Source organism: Glossina fuscipes, unplaced genomic scaffold (genome assembly GCF_014805625.2).
Source record: "Glossina fuscipes isolate IAEA_lab_2018 unplaced genomic scaffold, Yale_Gfus_2 133, whole genome shotgun sequence".
In the NCBI taxonomy this organism is placed as follows: domain Eukaryota; kingdom Metazoa; phylum Arthropoda; class Insecta; order Diptera; family Glossinidae; genus Glossina; species Glossina fuscipes.
In genome coordinates, this window is record NW_023998476.1 from 2,054,094 (window position 1) to 2,079,549 (window position 25,456).

The 25,456-nt window shown below is 33.4% G+C and overlaps 1 protein-coding gene and 1 long non-coding RNA gene across 6 annotated transcripts in view; one reads left to right on the forward strand and one right to left on the reverse strand.

The window, feature by feature from the left end:
- LOC119640910 overlaps window positions 1-25,299 on the forward strand; it is a 45,694-nt gene extending 20,395 nt beyond the window's left edge. For 2 of the 5 annotated variants that reach the window (XM_038039248.1, XM_038039251.1), the window contains exons 2-3: window positions 23,310-24,413; window positions 24,519-25,299. In XM_038039248.1, coding sequence (XP_037895176.1) covers window positions 23,316-24,413; window positions 24,519-24,656 — 1,236 coding nt within the window. In that variant the 5' untranslated portion in view covers window positions 23,310-23,315 and the 3' untranslated portion in view covers window positions 24,657-25,299. Of the gene's footprint in view, window positions 1-15,430; window positions 15,860-15,975; window positions 16,056-19,573; window positions 19,586-23,309; window positions 24,414-24,518 lie in introns of those variants that run through there. The other 3 variants (XM_038039249.1, XM_038039250.1, XM_038039252.1) reach the window with 3 other exon arrangements.
- LOC119640911 lies at window positions 16,236-17,719 on the reverse strand. Its single transcript, XR_005247768.1, has 3 exons — window positions 17,258-17,719; window positions 16,338-17,197; window positions 16,236-16,273 (listed from the first exon to the last, which is right to left on the reverse strand). It is a non-coding gene; the product is annotated as an uncharacterized LOC119640911 (long non-coding RNA).
- Window positions 25,300-25,456: the final 157 nt, after the last annotated feature.

A 25,456-nucleotide genomic window follows, 5' to 3' on the forward strand; every position in this document is an offset into this window, starting at 1 on the left:
CTTATGATGAAAGCAGAAAATGAGCTGTATTAAGTGGACCGACTTAAATTTGTCTGTCCGTCCTCTTTTCGCGTGTTCAACTTATGGCAATTTTGGCCCAAACGCTTTGTATCGTACCACTTTTGAAATGAATACCTCCTATCTGTATAATTATATAAGAAAATATAAGAAAATCTTGCAAAGTTTTCAACTTGAAAAGTGTCAACTTGATAATAAATAAACAGTAATGACTGAGCCGATTTTTCAATTTTTCTTGACACAAACATAGTATACCTTCTGCGATGGGTATAGCGAACCAGCTGCCTGGGATAGACAAGTGTGGAGAAATAAGCGGGGAATGCCAAGGAAATCAAACATATATTAAAAAAGCGCAGAAAATATCGAACTGGTTACGAAAGAAATTAACATTTCAACATTCATTTTTTTTTCTGCCTTGTGAATACAACTTCGTTGTATTGGCCGCAGTTTTTTTTAGAATACGGGAGAAAGCAACCAAAAAGGAAAACAAATATTGTGAATCCATCTATCTCTATTTTTAATGGTTCAGCCGCAAAGTTATTGTGAAATTTTTGCCTATCATTACACCTCACTAATAGTGAACTGTTACGAGAAAAGGAAAAAAATAAAAACTATGAAAATGAAATATTTACCAGATAACCCTTTTAGGTACCAACAATTATGATAGGAACGGAAGCACATGCTCTGTTCATTGCTCAGTTCTTGCGCCATTATCAATTAGCTTGAAACAAAACGCCTGCAGCACAACAGGCACATGGATTAGATAACTGTCCTGTTTGCTCTACGGTATCCAATAATTCAGATTTTTGCACAAAGAGTGGATTGAAAGTCAGCAAAAGAGACAGTGAGTTAAAAAAATTAAGGAAAATTATACGAGGAAAGTTTGAAACATATTAAAGAATCAACACAACACAACAAGACCACGATGAGCTGTCTGCATAGTCACGTCTTGTTTCCAGGCAAAAAAAAAATTGTTGCAGTAAAGGATATGTTTTGGGTTTGTGACGGCCACTAGTTATAGGAGAAAATAATTTCTTTTCTTACTATCGTTTTTTCGAATTTTTGTAAAATTTATGCGTTACGTGAATACGATAAACATTTCCAATTTCATCTTAACTAATTGAAACGAAGAAAAGTTGAAAAACTTACTAAAGCTGACCAAGCACATCCAAGTATTGCAATTATCTATTTTACTTTTTCTTAGGAATTTTTGGGTTATAATATATAATAAACTAATTGGGTATTAGTCGCGTTCATGTGATTTTTGCCATTTTGCCTTTAATGCCATTAAATTGTACACTATTTATAAAACCTTGACAATGTTTAATAAGTAAAGAAGTTACATCCAGTTGTGACCAATTTATCCTTAAAAACAAAAATAAGAATATTCCAAACTCTATGCTATTGGGTAGGCGGGGCCAATTTTTTTTTACTATAGAATCTGTGAAAATCGTTTTTGCTATATCTACTTTAGGATATACATAAGTAAGTAAATGAGTAAAAAAGGGCAAGTTTTTTGCTTCTGAAAACAGCTTCTAATGTAGTCGTGTGTCCTTTAACCGATATGGTTCATTGTTAATATCAATATTTGTGTAGTAGCTTCTAAGTGTTTTCTCAAATTTAAAGCATTTTTTCGTCCAGGAAAATATTTACTACAAATGGACGGGCAGACAGACAAACAGACTTTTCTTAAACCGATTGAAATCAAGAATAAATATGCTCTATATAGTTTTTGAAGCTTCCTCTCGGGTATCGCAAATGTTTTGATGAAATGATTACATTTCCATTCCGCGGCGGAGGCCATAAAAAATTTAACAAAAATTTTTCAAAATCCGCTTTTAGCTATAAATTATTATTTGTAGTCATCGAATATAAAAATTTATTGTATTATAAATGAACTAAATTATTGGGGTCACGTAAATGTGGCGATCTGGCACCTGATTTCATGTAAATTTTTCTTAGAGCTTATGTACACCTCCTAAAGTGTAAGTTACATAATGTATAGTATATAAAACAACAAAGCAGTTGATGGGCTAAACTTGACAATATGACTGCAAAATTTACATTCGTCTTGTTGGTTTGTATTGCTTTTACAAATGCATATGAGTCAATAAATGCGAAGTATATTTGTGGGAAACATTTCTAATCAATGATATCATGTAATTTCTTTTAACTAATTAAAATGAAACAATAATAAACAGTTTCTGAAAACTTCTCAAGAACCATAAGGCATATATTTTCCGTAAGCAAATGGCTTTACAGCTTGAGTTCATTAAATGTTTATAGCGTTTATTCATGCTTCTATAACGGCTTACTTAAGTAGTTTGAGTCGGTTGCGTCCGTCTGTCAAACTATTAATGTAACTATTTCTTTTTAAAAGTTTAAGTTGGAAAGCAAGACTTGATAACGTTTTTTCTTTCCTTCTTACTTAGTCATAATTATTTTCTCATTTATTCCTTACTCCTTAGATTCTTAAGGAATACCGCGAACATTGTAAATTTTTCAGAAAAAAATTATTCTTTTTTACTGACCTAGTAGACGTTTCGAACCTTTTAGAATAGGTGGAAAAAAATCACTATCAGAAAAAATATTCTCCTTCCTTTTTCCAAAGCGCTTCAAATAGACTGCTTGGGCTATGTAAGCTTCTGCTAGGAACGTGTAGCTTAATTTTTTGTTTTTAGACTTGTTGGCCCTCTAATATATTAACGTAGGCCTTTGGGAAGTATTTATTTTCATTTAAAAGTCTTTCCAGGGAAACACACATTAGCGTAGCTTCATCACGACAACCGTATATTGGTGATAAACTATTAAATATGATTTAAATATTATTCGAATATGATTCGAAACAATTCGAAACCATTTTGCGAAAATTGTTTGAAGAAAGAAAATGACAGCGTAGGTCCTTGAGTGATGAATTATCTTTGCTTTGTCATGTACGTTTGAAGAAAGCTTCACTTAAGGTTAACGGTAATTCCAAATTCTCCAGTCTTCCCTTGATTATTAAAAATATATATTAAAATTGTTGCATGTGGAAATCAACAGCATTGAATAAATATAAGGCAAAGAGAAATGTGAAAGGTGTCGTTTTCCGTTTGCCGTCTTCTCCGGTAATTCCCAACGTGCGATTCTGTCTTTGAGGGAGGCAATTTCGAATAGAAACCCGTCGAGGCAAGAGAAGACTGTGAGGCAGTGTAATGGTGCTAGGCTTATGGGCTAATAGGAAAAGGTAATGGAAAATTTATTACAATAAAAAAAACATATGCTCATAACTGAAACTTTAAAGACATTTTTGTTGAAAAATGATTCTTCAAAATGTCCATCAGCATAACAACAAAAAAATTGCTTATATCATATATGCTTATATTTTATATATATATATCAGTTTTAGAGATGGTTTGACAAAGCGGCATTTACATAATTTTTTAATATTTAAGCAATATATTGAATTTTGTTGCAAAGCGCCCAGAAGTTATGCTTGCTTTTTTTATGTATATATGGTGTATATGTATGTATATGTCTGTGTAGGTATTTTTTATTTTTTTTTTTCATTATGTATAAGGTCTTGATCTCAACGGAAAATTATCGGTTCATATTTCTATAAGCATCGTCGCATATATTTTAAATGGTTTTATACCCTACAAAATTTGTGGCACAAGGGTATCTTAAGTGTGTGTGGATGTACACAGCATCGAAAAGGATTTGCGATAAACCCACCAGTCCGCCCGCTTAATTATCGGATTGTAATTTTCGAGATATTTTGAAGAAATTTGGCCCAAGGCGGAACACAATTTAAAATGGTTCGAGCTGGACCATTTTTTCGACCACTTTCAATATAATAATGTATTAAGTGAAGTGATTGTTGTTGTGTTATGTTGAGGCATTTAATGGTGGGTCGTGTCCGATCATAGTGTTTTTACTTATTATCTATAAGAAATAACTAATTATTTATCTGAGCAATGTGGCAGGCAGGTCACATGTAATTAATAAATGCATTTGATGCGCCCACGTTTCACACATAATAATATGCATAAAGCAGCATAGATAAACTGTTTGATGGCCGTCTCTGCTCATGTAAGTGCTATTCTCGTTGCACTTTATATTCGTAGTACAATTCTCTATATAACATATGTTGACAATGTGTGGCATATGGGAGTGATGCCACGTTTTCGCTTCATAGACAAAAACGGTCATTCCAATATTGAACGTTATTTGTAAAAATAATAATCTATAAATTGAAATGATAATCGATTTATTCTGTGTGTTTGATCAAACATCAAAGGTTTGCAAATTTTTGTTAAGGCTTTTTTTTTTTTGGAAATTGTTGATGATCTTATATGCAAATGTTATATTTACTACGAACGTTCGCATTTGTTCTCGGCATTTCTCTTTCTGATTTTATTTCCGAAGCCGAGACAGTTCATGTTAGATTATTCTATATAATAAATACTTTAGTTTTAGCAGTATTAAGTTCATGAACAAATCAATTCAAAGAACAAAATCATATTTTAATTCTCATCAAACCTTTGATTTAGTTTAGTCGCATTATCCATAGTTTTTTTTTTTTTTTTTTATTTTCCTCTTCGCATGGGTTCTAAATGATTGCACGTCAGCAGCGACCAATTTTGTGATCTATAACCTATCATGAATTCATTATATCGGCATGATCATGTTATCTTTCCAACCATATGTCGCTTCATCAAATAATTCCGTTACCACTATTACTCATTTAGCGTAATTTTCTGATATAATTGCAAAGGTATTTAACGATTTTGAAGAGCTTATTTCATTGTGGTCCACTTTTTTTATTTGAGTTTTACTAAAAGGGTTCCCTGTGTTTTTTATTAAGCAAAACAGGACTTGGTGTTTTTCTTCATTTTTAATTTTTATATTTTAAATTAAAGAACGAAATTATATGTTTTGGTAAGCAAAGCCAAGTTAGATATTCTGCTAGTTCTGCATCGGTTCTGTAGAATTCTTGTCAAATATTTTTTGTCTGACTTCGAGTATGGTACCCAACTAAAGTGCTACTAATATAGAGGTAATAATCATACATAACACTAAAATCGTGTAAAAGTGAAATCGCATAAAAGCGTAAATCGTATGAAGACGAAATCAAAGAAAGTGTAAAAAAATTTAGAAATAAAACTATTTAAAAGCAAACCGTATAAAACTGAAGTCGCGTAAAAGTGGTGTTGTATATATAAAAATTGGTTAGAAGTAGAATATGCCTATTTAATTTTTTACATGCTTTTTTTTTGCACGAAATTTCATTTAATACGAGTTGAAAAGAACAAATGATTCTGTTGTTGTTGTTTTAACACGATTATCAATATTCTACCTGATCTATGTATGGACTGAAGGCGTAAAGCATTTGTACGCAATTTAGTACGGTTTTTCAAAGTATAATTTATTTTTGATGATATATTTAATGAATTAAAATGCATAAGCACGAAATAAATTCTTAGATGGATTCTATCTGCCTGAGTGGCCGAGTAGGTAAGTGTCTCGACTAGCAACTCAATGGTTGCGGGTTCAAATCGCAAGTGCGGTAGAGTTTTTAATAAAAGCCGAAAGCCCTAGATGCTAGTGCTTTAAGACTTTAGTCTTAGAATTTATTCTCTGGATAAATTTATAATAATAATAATAATAATAATAATAATAAGCGGATTCTAATAAGAATTTTTTAATATTGTTGATTGTACTGTTTAGTTGCTTTTTTAGGTCTGGAAAAAATCTTTTTTGTTTTACACCAATGTTCGTATGTACCTCTCGTACAACAAGAGAATTAGGTGTAATTGAAAATGTAGAAAAGCGTAGAAACAAAGTCGTCTAGAAATAAAAACGGGCAAAAGTAAAATCGCGTAAAAGTAAAAGCATATATATACGAAATAGTCTAAAATTGAGATAGAGGAAAATGTAGAAGAGCGTAGAAATAAAATCATTTAAAAATAAAACCGTGTAAAAGTGAAAACGCTAATATGGTTTGAAAGTAAATAGTTTGAAAGTGAAGTCGTGGAAAGGTATACATAAATATACTCATATACTTCCATATATTTACATATATGCATTTATACATCAATATACGTATATATATGGAAACTGATGTCTCCTTGCACTGTCTGTGAATCATATTAACAAAGAAATTTTCCAATTGACTAAGTAAAACAACAAAAAAAAACGTTAAATGACAGAGCTGACTTTGCATTGATGCGAATCACGTCGTACCCATTACCTAGAGGTAATATAACAAAACTAGATGTAGGTATATAACAAAACTAGATTCCTTCTATTGCATGCCCTATAGAGCAGAAAGAATGTATATATAGTTGTATAATACAACATATAATTTATAAATAAATATGCAAGTTTTATTGCTTTCACTCTTGTCATGGGCGAAATATTTGGGATACCCTATGATTCTTGTCCTAAGCTCATGCCTCTTAACTAATTTATTACATTTCATTTTACTAAGAACTTGATACAAAAATATACTACAAGTAACATGTTAACACATTTTACATACTAGCATCCATAAACATAAAAAAAATATTCTGAAAAGGTGTGAGAAGGTGTCAGATGTTTTAACAGCGTATGTGTAACTGTGTGGTAGTCGCAACTTCGTGACTGTTTTTTTAGTTTAGTTCTTTCCAAAAACTTGTTTTAGTTCAAATTGAACAATAGCGTGTAAATGTATAGGAACAAAATGTTGGGTTAATTGAAAAGTGCGCAGAACAATGACGCAATTTTACATAGTTTTTAACAATTTCAAAATACATAAGAACTCTTTTGGATTGTTTAGAGTTGATTTGAAATTTAGGATGTACAAAAAAAAAAAAAAAACAGGAAAAAGCAGTTAAAGGGAAAGCGAAGGCATCTTTTGCAAAAACTGTTCCCCCTGTTGTTGGTGGACGAGTAAACTGCTGTGTAAGCGTGCATGATGATCTTTGCTCTGAAAAGAGTCCTCCTTACTAAATCACCCTAATTTTCGGTGTCCATCGTCGTGTCTATCCGCATCGAGGATTTCTTCTGGCTGGCCCAATACAAGCAGAAACCATTATTTCCTCTTTAACTGAACTTATAACTGTTAAAGTCATGACTAAAGGGTTTTTTTTATCGTTTGACGAAGGAACCAGGCTTCCTAAACTTATACAAATATGTACAATTCAAATTTAAGAGTGCTTACGAAACAATTACTTAAAACGATTTCATAGCAAATGGGAAACTTGCCTCATCACCGCTGAGAACTTGGACCATTGCAACGAGGGAACGAGTGTGGGAGCGATATAAGTTATTGAGCTTTGCAATAGTCAAAGCCACGAAAATCGACGAAACAAAGTGAGAGAAATGCCCTTAACTCCTTATCTTGCAAAAGTCTCTATCTTCAGATTGATGACAAAATATAATAACAATAAAGTATCACTTAAATTTTACGGAATAAGAAATGAATATGAAAAAGTTCGTGAAAGAAGATTGTCCTTAGTGAGAAAAAGTTCTTCAGGGAGCAAATGCCTCGATTTACAGAGGTGTCCTTATAAACCATACAGTGTTAAAGTGCTATGCTGTGAAGAGGGGATCCGTAGATCCTAGGCGCTAAATGTCAAAGAACATGCCAAACGCCAATGATATTGTACTAGAAAATAAAATCATTTGTAGTTTTCAACCCGTAAACTTTCCAATTACCCTAAAGTTATGTTAGGCGCTTGCATGTATATTGCTCAATTGGTAAAATATATAACAAACCAAACATTTTCCATTATTTCCTACAACTTTTTCCGATCTTTCTGGCCACATGGCGACACTGTGCCGAAAAAACGGTATTGGTTTGGCAGCGGTGCAATTATCGACCCCTTTTCGCGCTTCCACAAGTCATTTTGCATCGATCTAAACCAATAAGTAACGAAAAAATATCATGGAATTTTTCCCTACAGGCTTTAGAATCATGTTAGTTCGATAATATTTAGAAGGTGTTAATTCATAGCTAATTAAAACAAAACATTGCGATCATTGTTTACCCCGACGTGTTTTGGAAATGATCCAAAATTCCTGAAAAGCTCGCTATATTTTCCTGTATCACTTCTATAAGGTTGACATTGCATCACAGGCTTGTGGAAATATTTGCTACGTTCATCAAGCTAAACCGCATACAGTTTTAATGAGCGGGGAAAAATTGGTAGAGCCTACCAAGGAGCTTTGATGCATTCATCAGATGGGATGGATCTTGGCCGTTCCCACCATGATTTGTTTTGCTCTCTTTACCACCTCTCTTAATGATTCAAAGTTAGTTTTAAAAATGATCTGCTGAAGTCACTTAGTTCAGCATTTCTCTCAAAAGTGCTATAGTGGTGCAATATTGGCATTATGAGAAAAATGGCAATAACTTGTCGATCAATATGGCATATTTTGGTTTAACAAACTTCGTTTAAAATATATCTATATGTAAGAGAAATATGTTTGCATTTTTATTAAAAAGACGCCACGAAGTTTTTATTCTCACCTTAAATAAATTGACTGAGTACGGGCTATTAAAACAATTGCAACACAATACAATAAACAACGCTATCTGTGTATGAAGCTTAGCCCTATAAAAGAAAAAATCTTTCACAATATGAATTTTATTGTAGTCATTAATCATACGCTTTATATACATTTATGTATCTATGCATAATTGTATTTATAGCACGCGTGCTAATAGGACTTTAACGTCGTAACATGATAAGTGTAAGCGTGGATTGCAGTTTTTGGGTCAGAAATGCCCCCACCCTTAAGAGTTGCGCATTGAAATCGAAAAATTACGTGGTAAGAGGTAAGAGGTATTTTGTAAATTGGAAATACAGGGAACAAAGAAAGCGACGAAGAGAGATAACAGAAAATGAACGATGAATGAAATGAAAAAAAAAGAAAAGAGATAAACGTGCACATATATAATCGGACCTAAAATATATTTCATAGGTATTATAAGTAAGAATGCAAAGAAATTTCAAATCATTCATTTACACACGTTTACAAAACATACATATATGAATACATATAGAATAATTTTAAATGACTTCTTGAGATTAATAATAGCTGAAGAGCTACTGTTGTCGACATTCTCTGGTGTTTATCTTTCAAATTTCCAGGGATTCCTGTAATGTGCTTTTTGGCTCTCGAGAGCTTTCATTTCAATTATTGATGATTGCGTACATGCTTTATTATCTATTCAAATTGTTTTAATGCTTGTATGTGAACTTTGTTAAGACTAGAGATTCAATGCAAGTTAATTTAGCATAACTGGGATCAATCGTGCTGTGAACTAACCTATAGAAACAGACGTATTGAGAGATGGGTAAATAGAGCAGAAGAAAAAAGGAGCAAAGCAAGGGAAAAAGAATTGAAATGGAATTAGGAACTAGAAGGACATGAAGGCAAACATGTTGTGAAATGGCCAATTAGCCGCGCTTAGGGATCGATAGAGCAGCAGCATGGCTAAAACATGGTTAACAAGAATGTAGTCTGAAGAATTAGAAAGCGATACAAATAAATTTCATAAGAAATTTTTTCTGCTCAACAATGGCTGCAACTTGTGAACTCTTGAACGGTATATTCTCATTTTCTTTATTTGTTGTTCTTCCCAACTGAAGGGGTAGAAAGAAAAAAAGGATAAGAACTGCAGGCCTTCAAAGCTTATATATATATATATATATATATATATATATATATGTATATGGGAGCCCGCTAAGGATAATGAAGGCTGAGATGTATAGAGGCAGAGATGATTACCTTTACTTATAATTTCATACTAGTCAAATCTCCTAGAACCTATGAAAAATTTTTGTACGTGCATCTCAATCAGTAAATCTTTTAATTTTTCGATAGAATTGCTTAGGGAATCCTGAAAAGTCAACCAATTTTCCTATTTGTCATATATTTTTTTGCATCTTGAGTTTTGCTGTGCACGTTAGCGATAAAAAATTTCTTTAAAAACGAGTAAGAAAACTATACTCGGCTTTAGCCGTTTTAAATATTTTTACTTTAATTAAATAAATCTCCATATGTTAGAGTCGATAGTTCCGCAAAAAAGTTACATGAAAGTCTTCTAAAATCTTTAGGAAATATCAAAAAATCAATCCGAATTACATAGCTCAACGTATTAAATTTTTTTGAAAAAGAAAGAAGAAATTAACAGAAATCTAAAATTTCGATGATCTCTTTACATACATACGTGCATTTAGGGATTCTATCCCTATGTAACGATAAAAAGCAAACAGAAGAAAATCCTTGAAATACATCCGAAATTTTTACAAAGTGTTTATATATCCGTTTATCATTTATTATGTTTTAGGATTTTAGGGATTTATGAGTTGAATTCATGCTAGTTTTGCATTTCATAAGGAATCTTAAAAAATTATTATGTGTTGTGTATGTGTCCTTCTAATGTCTTAAATAAGTTGGTCGACAAGCGTATTCAACTCTAGCGCCTATCGTGTTTTCTAATTAATTCAGCTTCTTTCTCAACATTACCTGTGCAAAAAAAGCGAAACGGGGGGAGAAACTAAAGAAAGATTTCCGTAACCATATCGTCAATGTTTTTTTCTACTTAAAGTTATTGAATGACGCAATTTATAATTTGATGTCATCGTTTGGCTGAGTTGATAATTTTTCCATTTAATTAATTTAATAGGAAATTCATTTCAAGCCGGAAATTTATAATTTTATTTGAAAACTAATCTACAGAAATATATTTATAAACATGTAAAAAGAATTTAATACTAATAAATAGCATGCAACTGGTATCGTTGATAATAATATTTCTCAAAGACGCTGTAATAATTTTACTAGCAATTCGCTTTAGGGTACGAATAAATTGCAAATGTCTTGCTCCCTATACCTCTCTCTTTCCATCTATCTTTCTACATAATTTTATACATAATCCGAGCGCGAGTTGGTTGCCACACCGTTTTATCGAATTCGTTGAAGGATACCTGTTATCTGTCTGTCCTCTGTTTCGCTTACTCTCTCTCTCTCTCTCTCTCTCTCTCCCATTCCATCACGACATATTATCGGGAAGTGAATTGGCCAGCGGTGCACTCTGCCTTTATCTCTTTTACTCTCCCTCTCTCTCTCTCTCTCTCTCTCTCTCTCTCTCTCTTTCTCTCCTCCCGTCTACATATATATCTGCATACATCGCTTTGCATAATTTTGTTGGATTGGAGTTGGCCAGTGCTGTAATGGTCCTCTCCCTCTCTTGCCCTCTCTAGGTCACTTTGCACAATTTTCTCCAATCGCATCAAATTAGCCAGGGGAAGATGTTTGGCCAACGTTATCTTACATAATTCAGGCAAATTGCTTCAAGGATATTTTCTCATACAATGTTCTTAACTTTTTCATAAAGTTTTCCATAACATTTATTCTAGTTTCTTTGAACGTTTTTTAGTCATCAATCAAATCAAATATCCAAGTATTATCCAAATCTTTTATCAAACGCCCAGTTCGATTGTTAGAGCATTACAGAAACTTAAGTTCTCGCGATGGAAGAACATTTGTAAAGTCCTCTGAAAATATTTGAAAACTCACAACATTGACGAGCACACGAGCATCAGGATTGATGAACATATAGCTTTAATTAGTAAAAGTCTTAACGAAGGGTTTGAATGTATCGACTGCGCGATTTATTTTTTTTGTGGAACGATTTATACCTGCAAGGGCAAGTAAAATCGAATAACTCAAAAACTGAAACGATGACGCTTGCCGTTAATGCGGTGGAATGACTTTTAAGCTTTTATACAGAAAAATTATGATTTTAATAGAAAAATCAATAAGAACATCGGAGGCCGGACAAGGCCGATCATTAGATACCCCACATCAACTCTTATAGTACTGCTATCCACTTGGTTTGGTAATAATACACCAACAAGTACATATTTTCATGCTCAATCGTACTTTCCATGAGAGCCCGAATATTGAAGAAAACCCGTAAATATTTGACGATATCCAAAGGAGTTAAAAAAATTGATCTATGTGATCCGAATTGCATACCCTTAATTTTTATACTAGGTTCCTACTATAGATCAACCATGATCAGAAAATAACAAAAATTAAACCGTTTTCTGAAGAAATCTTTTCATGAGAAATCTTACATGGAGTGGGGTTGGAAAAATAAATCCATATGATTCAACTTTAGTTCACTTAATTTTCATGTCAAATTACTGCCATAAGCAAACTTTCAACGTAAAACGTTACAGATAAGGGTTTTTGGTCATAAGATGATTTACATTTCCTGAGAAGCCTTATATGCGGTGGTAACCCAGAAATAGACCTTCGTGGTCGAAATTCGGTAAAATTGATTTCTTTGTCAATTTACTATTATGAATCTATTGGAATGACTTCCTTTTACCATATAAAACTTCAATTTATATATGAGATGGGTTCAAAAAATTGCCTCGGCCGAATCAAATGCTTTGTACTAATTTAGAATGTCAAAATACTATTACGCAGCGGGCTTTGTCGGAAAATTGTGAAAATTGCAATTTTTAAATATGGAGTGGTCAAAAAAAACATCGATCCACACGCTTTCCATAGCGTTCGTTCTTCATCCAAAGCATCTCAAAAATTTGCGACCTGTCGACTGGACACAAGAAAACAAGATGGACAGTCAAGCTTAAATCGATTCAAAAAATTAATCCGATTTGTATATTGAAACGTACGTCTATTTTAACCTCGTCTGGGTGTTGCATATGTCCTTGCAAACACTTGCCCCAGATATGAGGTAAGGCATAAAAAGTAAAATAAACGTTCTTTTAAATCGAAGCATAAATGGGCTGTGGTAAGAGAGCTAGTAGCGAATGAATTAAGCAGCATTTCGCAAACTAAATAAGATTAAGGCCAGACAAGCTGAGATCCATTCACAATCGTTTTCCCAGGAAATCGGACTCTTTGTGGCTCAATCCATATCTATTCTTTCGCACATACATGAACTTCTTATGAAAATGTATTGAAAACAAAAACAAAATTAAAAAGAAAAACAAATTTTTTAAATACTATTAAGAAAGATAGGAGTTTAGTTCTATATGCAAAACTTTTTCTTACTTTCTTTATTTTCTCGCGTAACCGTGCAGTAAAATTACACAAAAAATAATGTTTAGCTCGTAACATAAATCAAAGAATTATTTACAAAACTAACATTCGTTATATATGTACATAATGAGAGTATTATTATATATGTGAGTATGTAATATACGAGCTCATGCAAACAAATAGATATATATATATATATAGTTCACGTATTTATGCGTTTAAATATTATTATAAATGCATATATATATATATATATATATGCACACATATATGAGATATAATGATTGTGTGCGTTTTAAAAGTTTTCGTTTCACTTTATCGTTTTCGCTTCTTTTTGATAGTAATGCAAAGACAATGACGCTTTATTCACTTTGATCTTTCTATGGAAGGGAAACGTAATTGTAATTGTATTTTATACTCACACACGAGACCAGAGTAAAATAAAATTGTTGTTCAGTTTGTCAGAAACCGAAGATCACTAAATATGTATCAAATATGTATTTATAATGTAAGTAATATTACGAACTGATACACAAAAAGCATATTGAAGCATATTTAAAACGATCCAGATCAGACGCTTATCTCTAAAATTGTAGGAAAGACTTAGGCATAAATCTTAATTCAAAATCTTACTTGATATAAAGCCCATCAGATTTCACGACTGCGTTAGAAATTCGTCGAAGGTCCAGAGAAGCAAACTTCTGGTGTAAATACATCCCTAATTGGAAAAAGGCTACCATAATTGTTAATCCACTACAGCAAAGCGACACTGTAAAAATGGTTTGGTTCAGTTTTTGAATTCTGGGAAATTTTAAAATTAACAGAAACTTATCCAAGACCTAGTTGTTATTATTATCCCTACTATAGTAGATCTGTTGAGATGTCAATAGAATCTTTAGCAATATTGATACAGATTTGATTAAAATCTAGATTGCTCAGCACTCGTCTTATGCTGAGTTTTCTTACTTATTTTTTATGCATGCTACTAAGGTACAAGGTAGTTGTATTAATATTTTATGATATCTGTAACACCTAGTATCACAATTTATATAAATTTTTAAAAATATTGCATACAACGATCAATTCTTGACTCGGTTTAGCTACATACGTTTACACGTCTACCTACGTGAGGACGAAATGAAATAGAACAATAAAAGTTGACGCACAGTTCGTTAGCTAGGCAAGCGGGCTTATACTCAAAGTTATACTTGAAAATCTACTAAGGAGCTAAGAAAGTGACAAATTCACGATATCTGACCACATACATCCTTGAAGAGATAATTGATATATACATCTATGTCCACAAAGTGAAGGCCATTTAATTTTTTGGCTTTTTTGAATCTATTCTGGCCTCTTTTTGCGGATAGCTTCTTATGAGTGCGCCCAGCGTTACGCTCAGGAAGAAATTAGAAAACCCGACTATGTATATAATAGTGGAGGCAATAATTCCCGGGAGTAAGTAACATAAGATATTTTTTTTGTCAAGTTCATCGTTAGCCACCAGTATAGTCTTCTTCAAGATGCAATTAGTTCACCTCATCTCTAACAATTCGATGTCTCTTTATACAGAACCATTTATCAAGATTTTCAAGACATGCGTTAGTTTCCGCAATGATGTCGTCGTTTGTTTCCAACTATTTTTGCTGAAGCATCCTTTTGACGTTTGTAAGCAGATAACAGTTGCCACTACGGGCACCAAATCGAACTTCAAATCAAGCGATTTTATAATTGCACTCATTGACTTGTGGCTTGGTGCTGTTGTTCTACAATCAACAAAGACTGTAAAGACTAATTGCGAAATATCTTTTCCGTACGAAATGATGAATAGAACGTCTTTTGATTTCTTTAGGATGTCAGCTATCTTTTACAGTTTTGCTGCAAAACCATTCTTCTTCGCAGTTTACCACCTCGTTTCAAATCCACAAACCACGGGCAAGTTATTGTTTTCAACGCTTTTTATCATCAAAAGGCATTGTCTAATCAACACATTAAATTCGGAGTTTTTCATTATTTTAAAATTGAGAAAAATAGCGTCACAATAAAGGTATTTCACCTGGTGGACATGTAATCGAAGAGATATGAAATTCTAATAGGCGTCGCTCAAGCATAATATGCATTTTCCAAGCATAATATGGATTTTTTTTCCAGAGACGACAATTATCTATCAGTTCCCCAAATGACTGGGGAATATTCAACGCAATTTCTTAAGTAGTTTTTTCGTCCACAAAACTGTTCTACTTTGTGAAGCATTAAGCGTTTAAAGGGTTCAAACGCTACGCCAATTTCCTTAGTTCAACTTTTGTTTGCATTCAGTCACATTACTTGAAAGCAAGTAACATTATCTTATCTCTTTATTTATCTATTTTTGTTTCTGTTATAATGGTGGGCACGCAAGTTTCGCTGTAAACTGAAAATATGACTTTCTTGCTTGTGCTTTTTTTGTTGTTTCCTTCTTCTCTTTGCTCATTTACATAAACACAGAAACAGAAAAACTAATTCTAAACAATTAGTCAAATGTTTGCATTTCAAGGTTTTCAGTTTATTTTTCCACCATTTAAACTTTGAACATTTATATGTAGTAGTGATTGTGTGTGCGAGTGTGCGCATTTGAAAACTGACAACAGAGTAATTTGAACAGAGCATTTGCTTTGTTTTCACATTCAAGGGAAACAAGAAAATGAACGTTTGTAACTTTGACTATAATTTTGATCAAACAGTAAAGAGAAGTCGCCGGCAACGATTTGACAATAATCTGGTAGACGATTAAAAATCGATATGTGCACTGTATGTGAGTACGAGCGAATAAATGAAAACAATGAACAATGTAACAAATGTAATGTAATTAATCGCGTTGACCACTCGTTGCAATTTTTAAAATCATCTACTTTTTATGAACTGATGTTGTCATAATCGTAGTACCATGCGATGCTATGATGTAGACTTTTTTTAACATAAAAATTTCACGCACTTACGCTGCTAACTACGTACGTATCTTGAGTTCCTGCTCATTTACAAGAGCTTTTTTTATAAAGTCTTTCAAAAGAAGATCTTTCGCCTGCTTAGCCAATGATGTTAGACCGTAAAAAAGGCTTTCTTAATACGTTTGATGTCAAGCAGCTTTTGAGCAGACATCGTTGACACATCCCGGAAACGTGCACTTTATGCACTGTTATCAGTACACATATACCGTTTTCGACACACGCTAACAAATTGAATAAATTTTTATGGATATTTCTTTTTTGGGGTTTATGAGAGATAATACATACTTTGCCATGCTGTTCCGAATAAACATAAGCTTCACATAATGATAATGGCGATTAGTTTCTAGATTCTATATTTTAATCTAAAAAATTGTGCTTAACGTACAATTGAATTTTAACGTCTGCTAAAAGTGGTACCAATGGCAACGAATGTGTTGAATTGTCTCAAGACCATTTGAATCAAGTAGCAAAGGGTGACTGCTTATATTCTTATTGAAAACTAAGGTTTTGAACTTTTTTTGAAGGTTGCTTTTTTCCTTTCTTGTATTTTTTTTTTTTTTTTTGATGAATCGAAGAAATTGAGAATCGAGGGCATGTACAAGATAAAAAAGAACGAAAAATATGGAAAGAATTAAATTCACCTTTTTTTTAACTAAAAGAAGAAAATTACACTTTGCGTGCGTACACTCGGACCACCTTCAAGGGAACCATCTCGAAAAGACCGTTTTTCGTGACTTGAACCAATAGACTCATGCCTGTATTTTTAGCAGTTCCTGAAGTTTCGAATAAGAAAATGCAGCCCGTACAAGAACATTTTGGACATTTCTGCAGGCTAACTAGATACCCTATAAATGTAAGTGAAAAGAAAGAAAACTCCATGGACTCTGTGGAGTAACTCGCCAAGAAATTTGTTGCTTCTGCCATTTATTGGAACGTAGTTAACGTTTGGAAAGACTCATTATTTCGTTGAGTTTAACCATCCATGAAGAATGGTTGAATATCTTTCTTTACCGTCACCAGCCGTAGTCATACATTTTTAAAGCACTTGCTTATAGCACCTTGTATCGAAGAATCGGTTTCTTATGATAATTTGGCTTTCGGATATCTTTCATCAAAAGCGAATTGTGAGGATATGCGGTTTTGTCCTGGAATTTTAAATAGTCTTAATTGATCTTTATTCATCAGCGAATTTCGATAACTGATACTTATGAGTTATAGAGAAAAAATGCACAAGACAGAGCTACGATAGCGCCGCCGCCGCATTTATCGCATTATCGAATCGGGGTTGTTTTCATTGGTATAATAACCGTCAAATTTCAGTTTCTTGCCTAAGGGAATAAAAACAAAAGGAACATAGTGGTGAGAGATAGTGATGGAAGTATGGGCGGATAAAATATGCTATGATCTTATCCTGATGGAGGATTAGTTGACAAGCCAGTACTAATCAATTCTTCCATGCAGAAGATGAATTTTATTTTAGGAAATTAATTGAAAAACTTTACTTATCCAGTTTGCACTCCAGTCGATTCCATTTTCATTCAAGTGTTCGCATTGCCAACATCCTCAAAAATAACTCGTATATAATGTGCAACTAGTAAAAAAAATCGCGGTCATAATTGCGAGATTGTCATTTCAAAATTTTAGTATTTATTCATAAGCCATACCACCCGTTTCGCAACGCGAAAACGTAGACTAAGTTATGCTGTATTCCCATAACCTAATTTCTTTAGGAAAAGATAACTTTCGCGCCTTTTCTTGAATAATTCATTAACAGTATGAACGCATACACAATGGCCCAGTGCCACAGTATCTAACGGAATGAACTGCATAAAGCAAACCACACTAAAAAAAAAAAAAAAGAAATAAAAAAGAAAATTGCACAATTCCACGAACGGCCACAACATGAAAAGGAATACGCATGTATGCAACGTAAGTAAATAAACAAGAGCATACCAACAACTCTTGATACCAAAAAAAAAAAAAACTGCTTACTTAACACAGCTAACAGCAGACCACACCTTACTCCAGTAGACAGATTGTTCTTATGGGCCACTATTTGGAAAGTGAGATTGCGTCAGCAGAGTGAAAAGAACGAATCGCTATTAAATCTGCAACAACCCACTTTTACTGCAATATCTTAGTTTATGAAAATTTTTCTCCCTGACACGTTGTTAACCACTTCACCTCTTACTCCTTCTCTCACTCTCTCTTTCTTTCTATTTTTTTTTTGCCCCTCTCTCGCTCTCTCTTTATCTCTCTCCCCATCGCTTTTAGATTTGTTAATAAAGAACCAGAATCGAATAATCCAACAGAAAAAGAAACGAAAGAAGAGAAAGACCTGAAACCTGACTGCAACCAGTTTTATTTATTTGCGTTCTCATTTCATGTGCTCTCCCCTTTGCCCTCATTGCACAATCAAGAATAGAATCTTTAAGCCAGCAAAATTTACACTGTCGTATGTACTTACTTTGTGCACTACGTAGACAAATGCATACAAACCTTTTAACAGCCAACCAATGGTAAAGATACATATATACATGCAGATGGATTACGTGTTTTACGAAGCGGATCAGGTAAACTTGCATACATAGATACGCACATACAGGATATCGATATGACAAAGAATATGCTTTTGGCAGAACGTGTCTTTATGGGATATGTGGCCACAAAAAGGAAAGCACCAGCAAAAGTTTTCACCAACACCAATAAACATGCATGGCTATCAAGTAGGAATGCATTTTCATATCGAAAAAAAAATTAGTGGTAAATAAAAATTTCAAAAAAAGCTTTAATCATCTTAATCTTAAGGTAAATAAGTCTAAATAAAGTTTTGTTTTTTGTCTGAAACCACCTCGATTCGCAGTCAGATGAGAGTAATTAAATGAGCGGCCCTGAGAACCACTTCGATTCACAGTCATATGAGAGTAATTAAATGAGCGGGCCTTATCATTTTTCACACTAACATATTATGCACCGAACACAGAAAGTCTTTTCCACTCTTTTCACAATAACATTTTTTTAAATGTTTTGCTGTTGAAAAACATGCGGGTTTAATAGCTTTAATTTTGTCTTGTATAGTGAGCACCTAAAACCGTCTCAGTAAAAAACTTTCCAATATTTTGTTTTTTTTATTGCCTGACATCATACACAACGATAGACGAGCCGTGGATGAGGGAACTAAGCGTAATCACAAACGAAGTCGTAATATGAAAAGGCTTTCTAAATCCCACAAATTTACCTTTATAGCAAAAATTGTCTTAAGTCTTGTCTTATTGGAAAGTTGTATACTGCTGATCGATACAGTTCTTCATAGCGTTAATCGATTCGGATCGATTAAAATATTCCCTTGCAGCGCGAAGATTTGCAGACTTCATACGCACTGAATTAAAAGTTTGACGCCTACAGAGCGTTTAGAGGGTTTAGGGTGCACTGATTGTCATTCGATTTCTTGAGCGAAAATAATCTCAAATGAAAGCCAGTTTAATATAGGGTATTCCAACATTCCCGCAAAAAACCGTTTTAATAGAAAACAGGTAAGGACGTTATAGTACTGTACACCAATTTGCTTTGTTCATGAGAAAGTTCATTCATCATTATTCGCTCATTTTGATAATAATACATCGAAAATTAAACATTAATTCCGTGCAGGGTCATACTTTGCATGAAAGCCAGTAAATTAGAGCATATTCAAAACATCACGTGGCGGGAAACAGATTTACTAAATTTAACTTAATTGCTTAAAGTTTATGGTTTTTCATTTTCCGGTTAAAAAAAACTAGAAATCGGACTTTCCCTCCATATAAGGGTTTGCTTTTCAAGGTAATTCCTATAAATTGGTGCTAAAAAGTCCAAATTCCAAATTTGTTTGCAAAATTGCTGCTAAATGTGCACCACAAAATATTGAAGGGAGTAGGGCTCTAGAGCCATGTGGTTCACATGTCGTCCACTTCATTTTCATGTCAAATTATTACCATGAATAAATTTTCATTAACAATTAGGCCTTTTTGACATATAAGGATTTATATTCCCTGTACTATTAGTCAGCAACTTTTGTCAAGAACTTTGGACCTTGCGCCCTTTTCACCTTGCTTAAATGATGATGTTCGTGGCCATTAGAATCTAATTCTTCAATCAACTGAACTACGTAAGCATGAATATACAAATTGTTTGTGAGAAGACGGTATAGGCAGCTTCTCGAAAGGTTAGACACTTAGCAACACTCTCACGAAGTATTTTGACGTTTTGTGTCGAAGGACAATCGGAGTGTTTAAAAGCGCTCTCTTCCTCGCAAGCCCTGTTAAATTGGTCCAATCTACTTAAATTTTTTAATCAATCTTTTGCACAAACGTCGCAAAATTCAAATCTTGATAAATTTTGTGGAAACGTCGTATGTTCCAGGAATACTGACAATACTAAAATTTCATTTATCCTAACTACTCTTAAGTCTTAGCCATTACATACAATTACATTCAATAAGTGTCCGTTCTACGGGAGCCTTATTGAGTGTTATGCTTTATTCTCCTATGGGAATATACAAGAGGAAATGTACATAAGTCAATTGGATGTTAAGTAAAAACGTCAAAAACAATTTTCGTGTTATGTGCCAAATATCTACCGTTTCATATCTATATGCTAGGGTTCAACAAATTGAAACACCGGCCAAATTAGAATAAATCTTATGAAAAAAACTTTATGCTTACACTGACATTAATCAATTCACTTCATCATCAATCATTACTTTGCCTATACTATATTTTGCGCATCATTTCCGCTGATTATGCAATTCCACACGGTGTTTATTATGAGTTAGTTCATTGTATATGGTTATTTGAAAAGTCTGTGGTTTTGAGCCATTAAAACAGATAGGTGCTACTCTATTACACTGAAAGAATGCCGCTAGTAAGTAGATCTTAAAGTATATTCGAGCCAGGATGTGTGCAGTGATTTGAATTGTTTTAGAAACGTGAGATGATCAAACAAAAAGTGAAGGACAAGAATTAGAAAGAATAGCGTCTCAGGATTCACACTGAACTGTTGAAATTTTAATTACTGACGAATGAGGCCACGTGCTCCGAATCTTTAAAGACAATTTGATTAGATTTTGCACAGAAGATTCGTATGTATATATGCTCCCTGTGCGCCGTTATACTTTAGAATTTACTAAGGCCACAAAAAGGTCGCGATTTAATTTTCTCATAAATATGTCGGTCTTATGATAAAGTGAAAGAAAGGTGAACTATTTCCTCCTATCATCGTAGAAGTCTAAAGTTTAATTTGTATTTATGTATGCATTCAAGGCGACACGCAAATCTCTATTTTTATCTCTAAAGCAAACATAACAAAACAAGTCTTCGTAGATAACAACATTTATAATATATATCTAAAAGTATTTACAAATAAACGTATTTGTCCATAAACCGAACGCATACATACATGTGCGCTAAGCGATTGTTTGCGCAAATAACGTGTGAGCCTTTTTGTGTGCGCTTTTGTATATAAGAAGTTGATTTGAGCCAATAACCTACTTTAAAACATCCACGTGTATATGTCTGCCTACAAAGGCATGCCACTTATGTTCAGTGTAGTAATGGTCCGAGATACACGTATTTCTATTCTAAATGAACGCATGAAAGTTCAAGATAAACCGAATCATTTACATACCTGTTTGTAATCCACCGTAGACATGGATACAAATGTGCATCGAATTATACTTATCAACAATTTCCAGATTAATATACATATATTTGTGAATGTGTACGATTTTTTAAAGCTTAAAATTCATCTATAAGCATCTAAGAAAATCCCCGAGAAAAATACATTGTACCGATAAGTGAGCGGGAGAATAAGTTCATTAATCGGAGATAATTCCACAAAACTAATGATATACTCAAAATTTTTCCATCGACCGTATTTAGCGGCTTTGAATCTGATGTCCGCAAGCTGCTATGGTAGATGCTTCAACGCATATTCTGCTTCCTCACATACTTCACGAAAGTGCTTCAATTTTCACAACCGGAGCCAGGACTGTCCCCTCCTTGCTTGCCTTGTTCATAAAAATAAGCTCAAAACTTTTATTGTCACTGATATTCTGTCTGTGTTAAAACCTATCCGGAATCTGCCTAGTTCGAGCCGGAGCACCCTTAGCAGGCGAAAGGACGCTACCATAAACCGAGATAATAAAATAAAACCCCTTTGGGTGCCTAGTCATATCGGTTTGTTGGGGAATGAGCAAGCTGATCGAGCGGCGAAGCCTACTGCTTTTGCAGCTCTAATTATGGACGAAGGAAAATGAAAGAGAAAATTATGGAAGCAAATCCACAATGCTGTCCTCAGATATAGTCCTCTGTTAACGTCCCGCTAGTTCTATCAATATATTCAACAAATATTGACAACCTCAATTGCAACACGGCAGTGGATCCTAAAGAAGTCTTCTTCTCCAATTTGTAATAAATCGCATTCTTTATGACTTCTCCTTTATTAGAAAAATTGTATTCGGAACAATTAGTTTTAGAGACAGGATGCAATACTACTTTAACATATCACTTTGTTCAAGCTATAATATCAAACTCAAAATCTAATTTTCTATTCTAAAATTATAATCATATTAATAATGAACACGAAACAAATAACAGTGAAGCTTGTCCCGAAACTGTTGAATTTAACAGCATCTGCTAAAAAAACAGGTAGCGATTCTAATGTTGAAGGCCTTTCATCATTCAAGCCAACTTCTTCTAATACTCAAAATATGAGGTTTTCAGCAATAGACAAAATTCTAAACTAGACTCGAAATAAAGAGGCGGCGTTTCATTAACAGTTTGCTATACCAAGTGGATATGCCTAAAAGAAACTATTTCCACGACAAAGATATAAATAAGTTCATAAGATTAAAAAGTGATTGAGTAAAGCAGAAATTCGCAGCCTAAAATTTTAAACCTTCAAACCCAGCTACTAGATCATCTTCTATTGTTAACACAACAAATGAACGCTGTTGACGATGCGTCGGAAATTAAAGTGCTTTTGCAGATGTCCTTCTGAGAAATCTCCAGTTTTTTCCTGTGTTGGGTGAAAGTATAATTGCTGCTACAATTGTTGCAAATTGCTTTTCCTTGTTGAATATAAAAAATTTCAATGTAAAATAGCATTCACGACAATTGGTATAATTTTTTTGAAAATGTAAATCATATTTTGGGGCAGAGTATATTATTCTTACAAAATTTGGCTTTATTTGGTTTTTCAAGGCAATTTTATTATTTTCAGTTTATTATGGATACGTTAAACGAAGACTGTCTTTTTCAAATCTTCAGCTATCTTAATCTCAAAGATCAGATTTCGTTGGAACAAATTTGTACGCACTTAAGTCAAGCCGTTAAAAGATATTGGATTTGGAAATATAAACATTGCGAATGTCATTTTTTAAAACAACCATTGTCTTCACACGAACTTCAAATTCTTTTGACGGCTATATGTGAGACGGTGGAAATAATGGAGTTTCGATTTTTTAATAAGCTTCAATATGAGACTCTAAAGAAATTTAGATATGTAAAAGCATGGAATTTCCGTTTCACCCAACTGTCGCCTTATTTTATGAATGATAATGACATAAAGGATCTGGCGGATCTATTTCCAAACTTGCGTAGTTTCAGTCCTCATGGAAATTTCACCGGTGAACACATAAAATCATGGCCTTCGCTAACCGATCTATCTCTTAGTTATTGCTGCAAACTGAACCCGCTTACCTTCGCCGAAATTATGGATAAGCTGAAATTGGAGAAATTGCAATTGAATATATTTCCAAATTATAAAGCCACTGATATATTTAACGGGTTAGATTTGCAAACGTCTTATGTCGAAAATTTGACGCATTTAAAACTGAATACATACGAATTTTATTATTTCGTATGCGAACGTTTGCCAGCTCTGCAACAATTAATTTTAACCAATCGTTATAATCCACAACAGATATTTGATGTCTTATTATCAAAATGGAAATATTTAGAAATAATGGCATTGGAAACCAGTAATATAAACCACATACTAATAAATTGCCTCAACTTAAACATGAACGTTGAAAAATTAGTCATAATCAATGACGTCAACGCGTTGCCGCTTAATGTCATTGATAGTCTACATCAATTGACCCAGCTGCGTGAACTAAGCTTTAATGCTTGCGAATTGGATGTGTCGGTTATACAGCGACTATTGTACAGCGGTTGCTCCCATCTGGAATTAATTAGTATTGCACTGTGCCAGTTTAACGAGGCGTTTTTGAAGCTCAATGTCCGCGATATTATTATCAATAGAAACAAGAACTTAAGATTCAATTTCTATAGCAATACATTAGAAAATATAAATGATAGTGAGGTATGTATCCGCATGGCTGTGTTGCATGCATCTTCTGCGCACTTATTTATTATATCGACTCATATTTTACATATATAAATTTGTTAAATTTTTCTTTATTCACAGTTACAGACGCGGAACGTAACACTTGAACTAAACGGTACTCATTCCCTTTTCGAAGTTACGGATATGCCAAATAATAAATTACTATATGAGCCGTTATGTGTAACGTTTCATTCAAAGCAAACAAATTTAAAGCAATAAATACGTTTTTTTTTCACTTAAATTTTAAAAACGATTTTCACGCCACACGATAGAAAATGGATTTTAAGTAATTGCAACCTACAGATATACAAATCGAAAAACATTTTGTCTATATAAATTCTTCACTTGCAAGCATGTCTTAAAACTTTCCCTCGAAGTTCTTTCAATCCGCATCGTCTAGGAAATAAGAAACGCGACACGGCATACCTGCATTTTGGCCGCAAGTATAGCAAATGCCGCTAACAGTGAAGACTTAGCACCTTCCACCATTCGGACGCACTCTGTGCCTCTCTTCCCATTTCTTAAAAATTTTGTCTTTAGTCTTACATAAGTAACAATCTATCCAATATGCTATTACAATGGGTGTTAATTTTCCAAGTACTTCTTCTACAACACCGTTAATTCATATTTTGCTATATCGAAACCGTGTTATATGAACGTTTTTTTATTTATTATTGCTTACACTAAGATATAATTAAGGGGTCGGTTCAAAACCAACCAAAATGTGAGTATTGCAGATACATTTGGGTCAGAGATATTTTCGTCTTAAAATTTTTCATATATGCACGCATAAACATTTATATACACATAAACATCGTAATCGAACTGAAAGATTGTTCTTAATTTCTATTTTCAATTTTTTTTATTCGCAAAATGTTTGCTTCATGTCTATGTTTTGTACTTTATTTTATATATTATACGTTATTTTCGGAACTAAAGTGCGTCACTTGAAATTATCAAATGGGTCACTTAAATGTTGATACCGTATAAATCACAGGAATATGCCGCGCTAAGTCGAA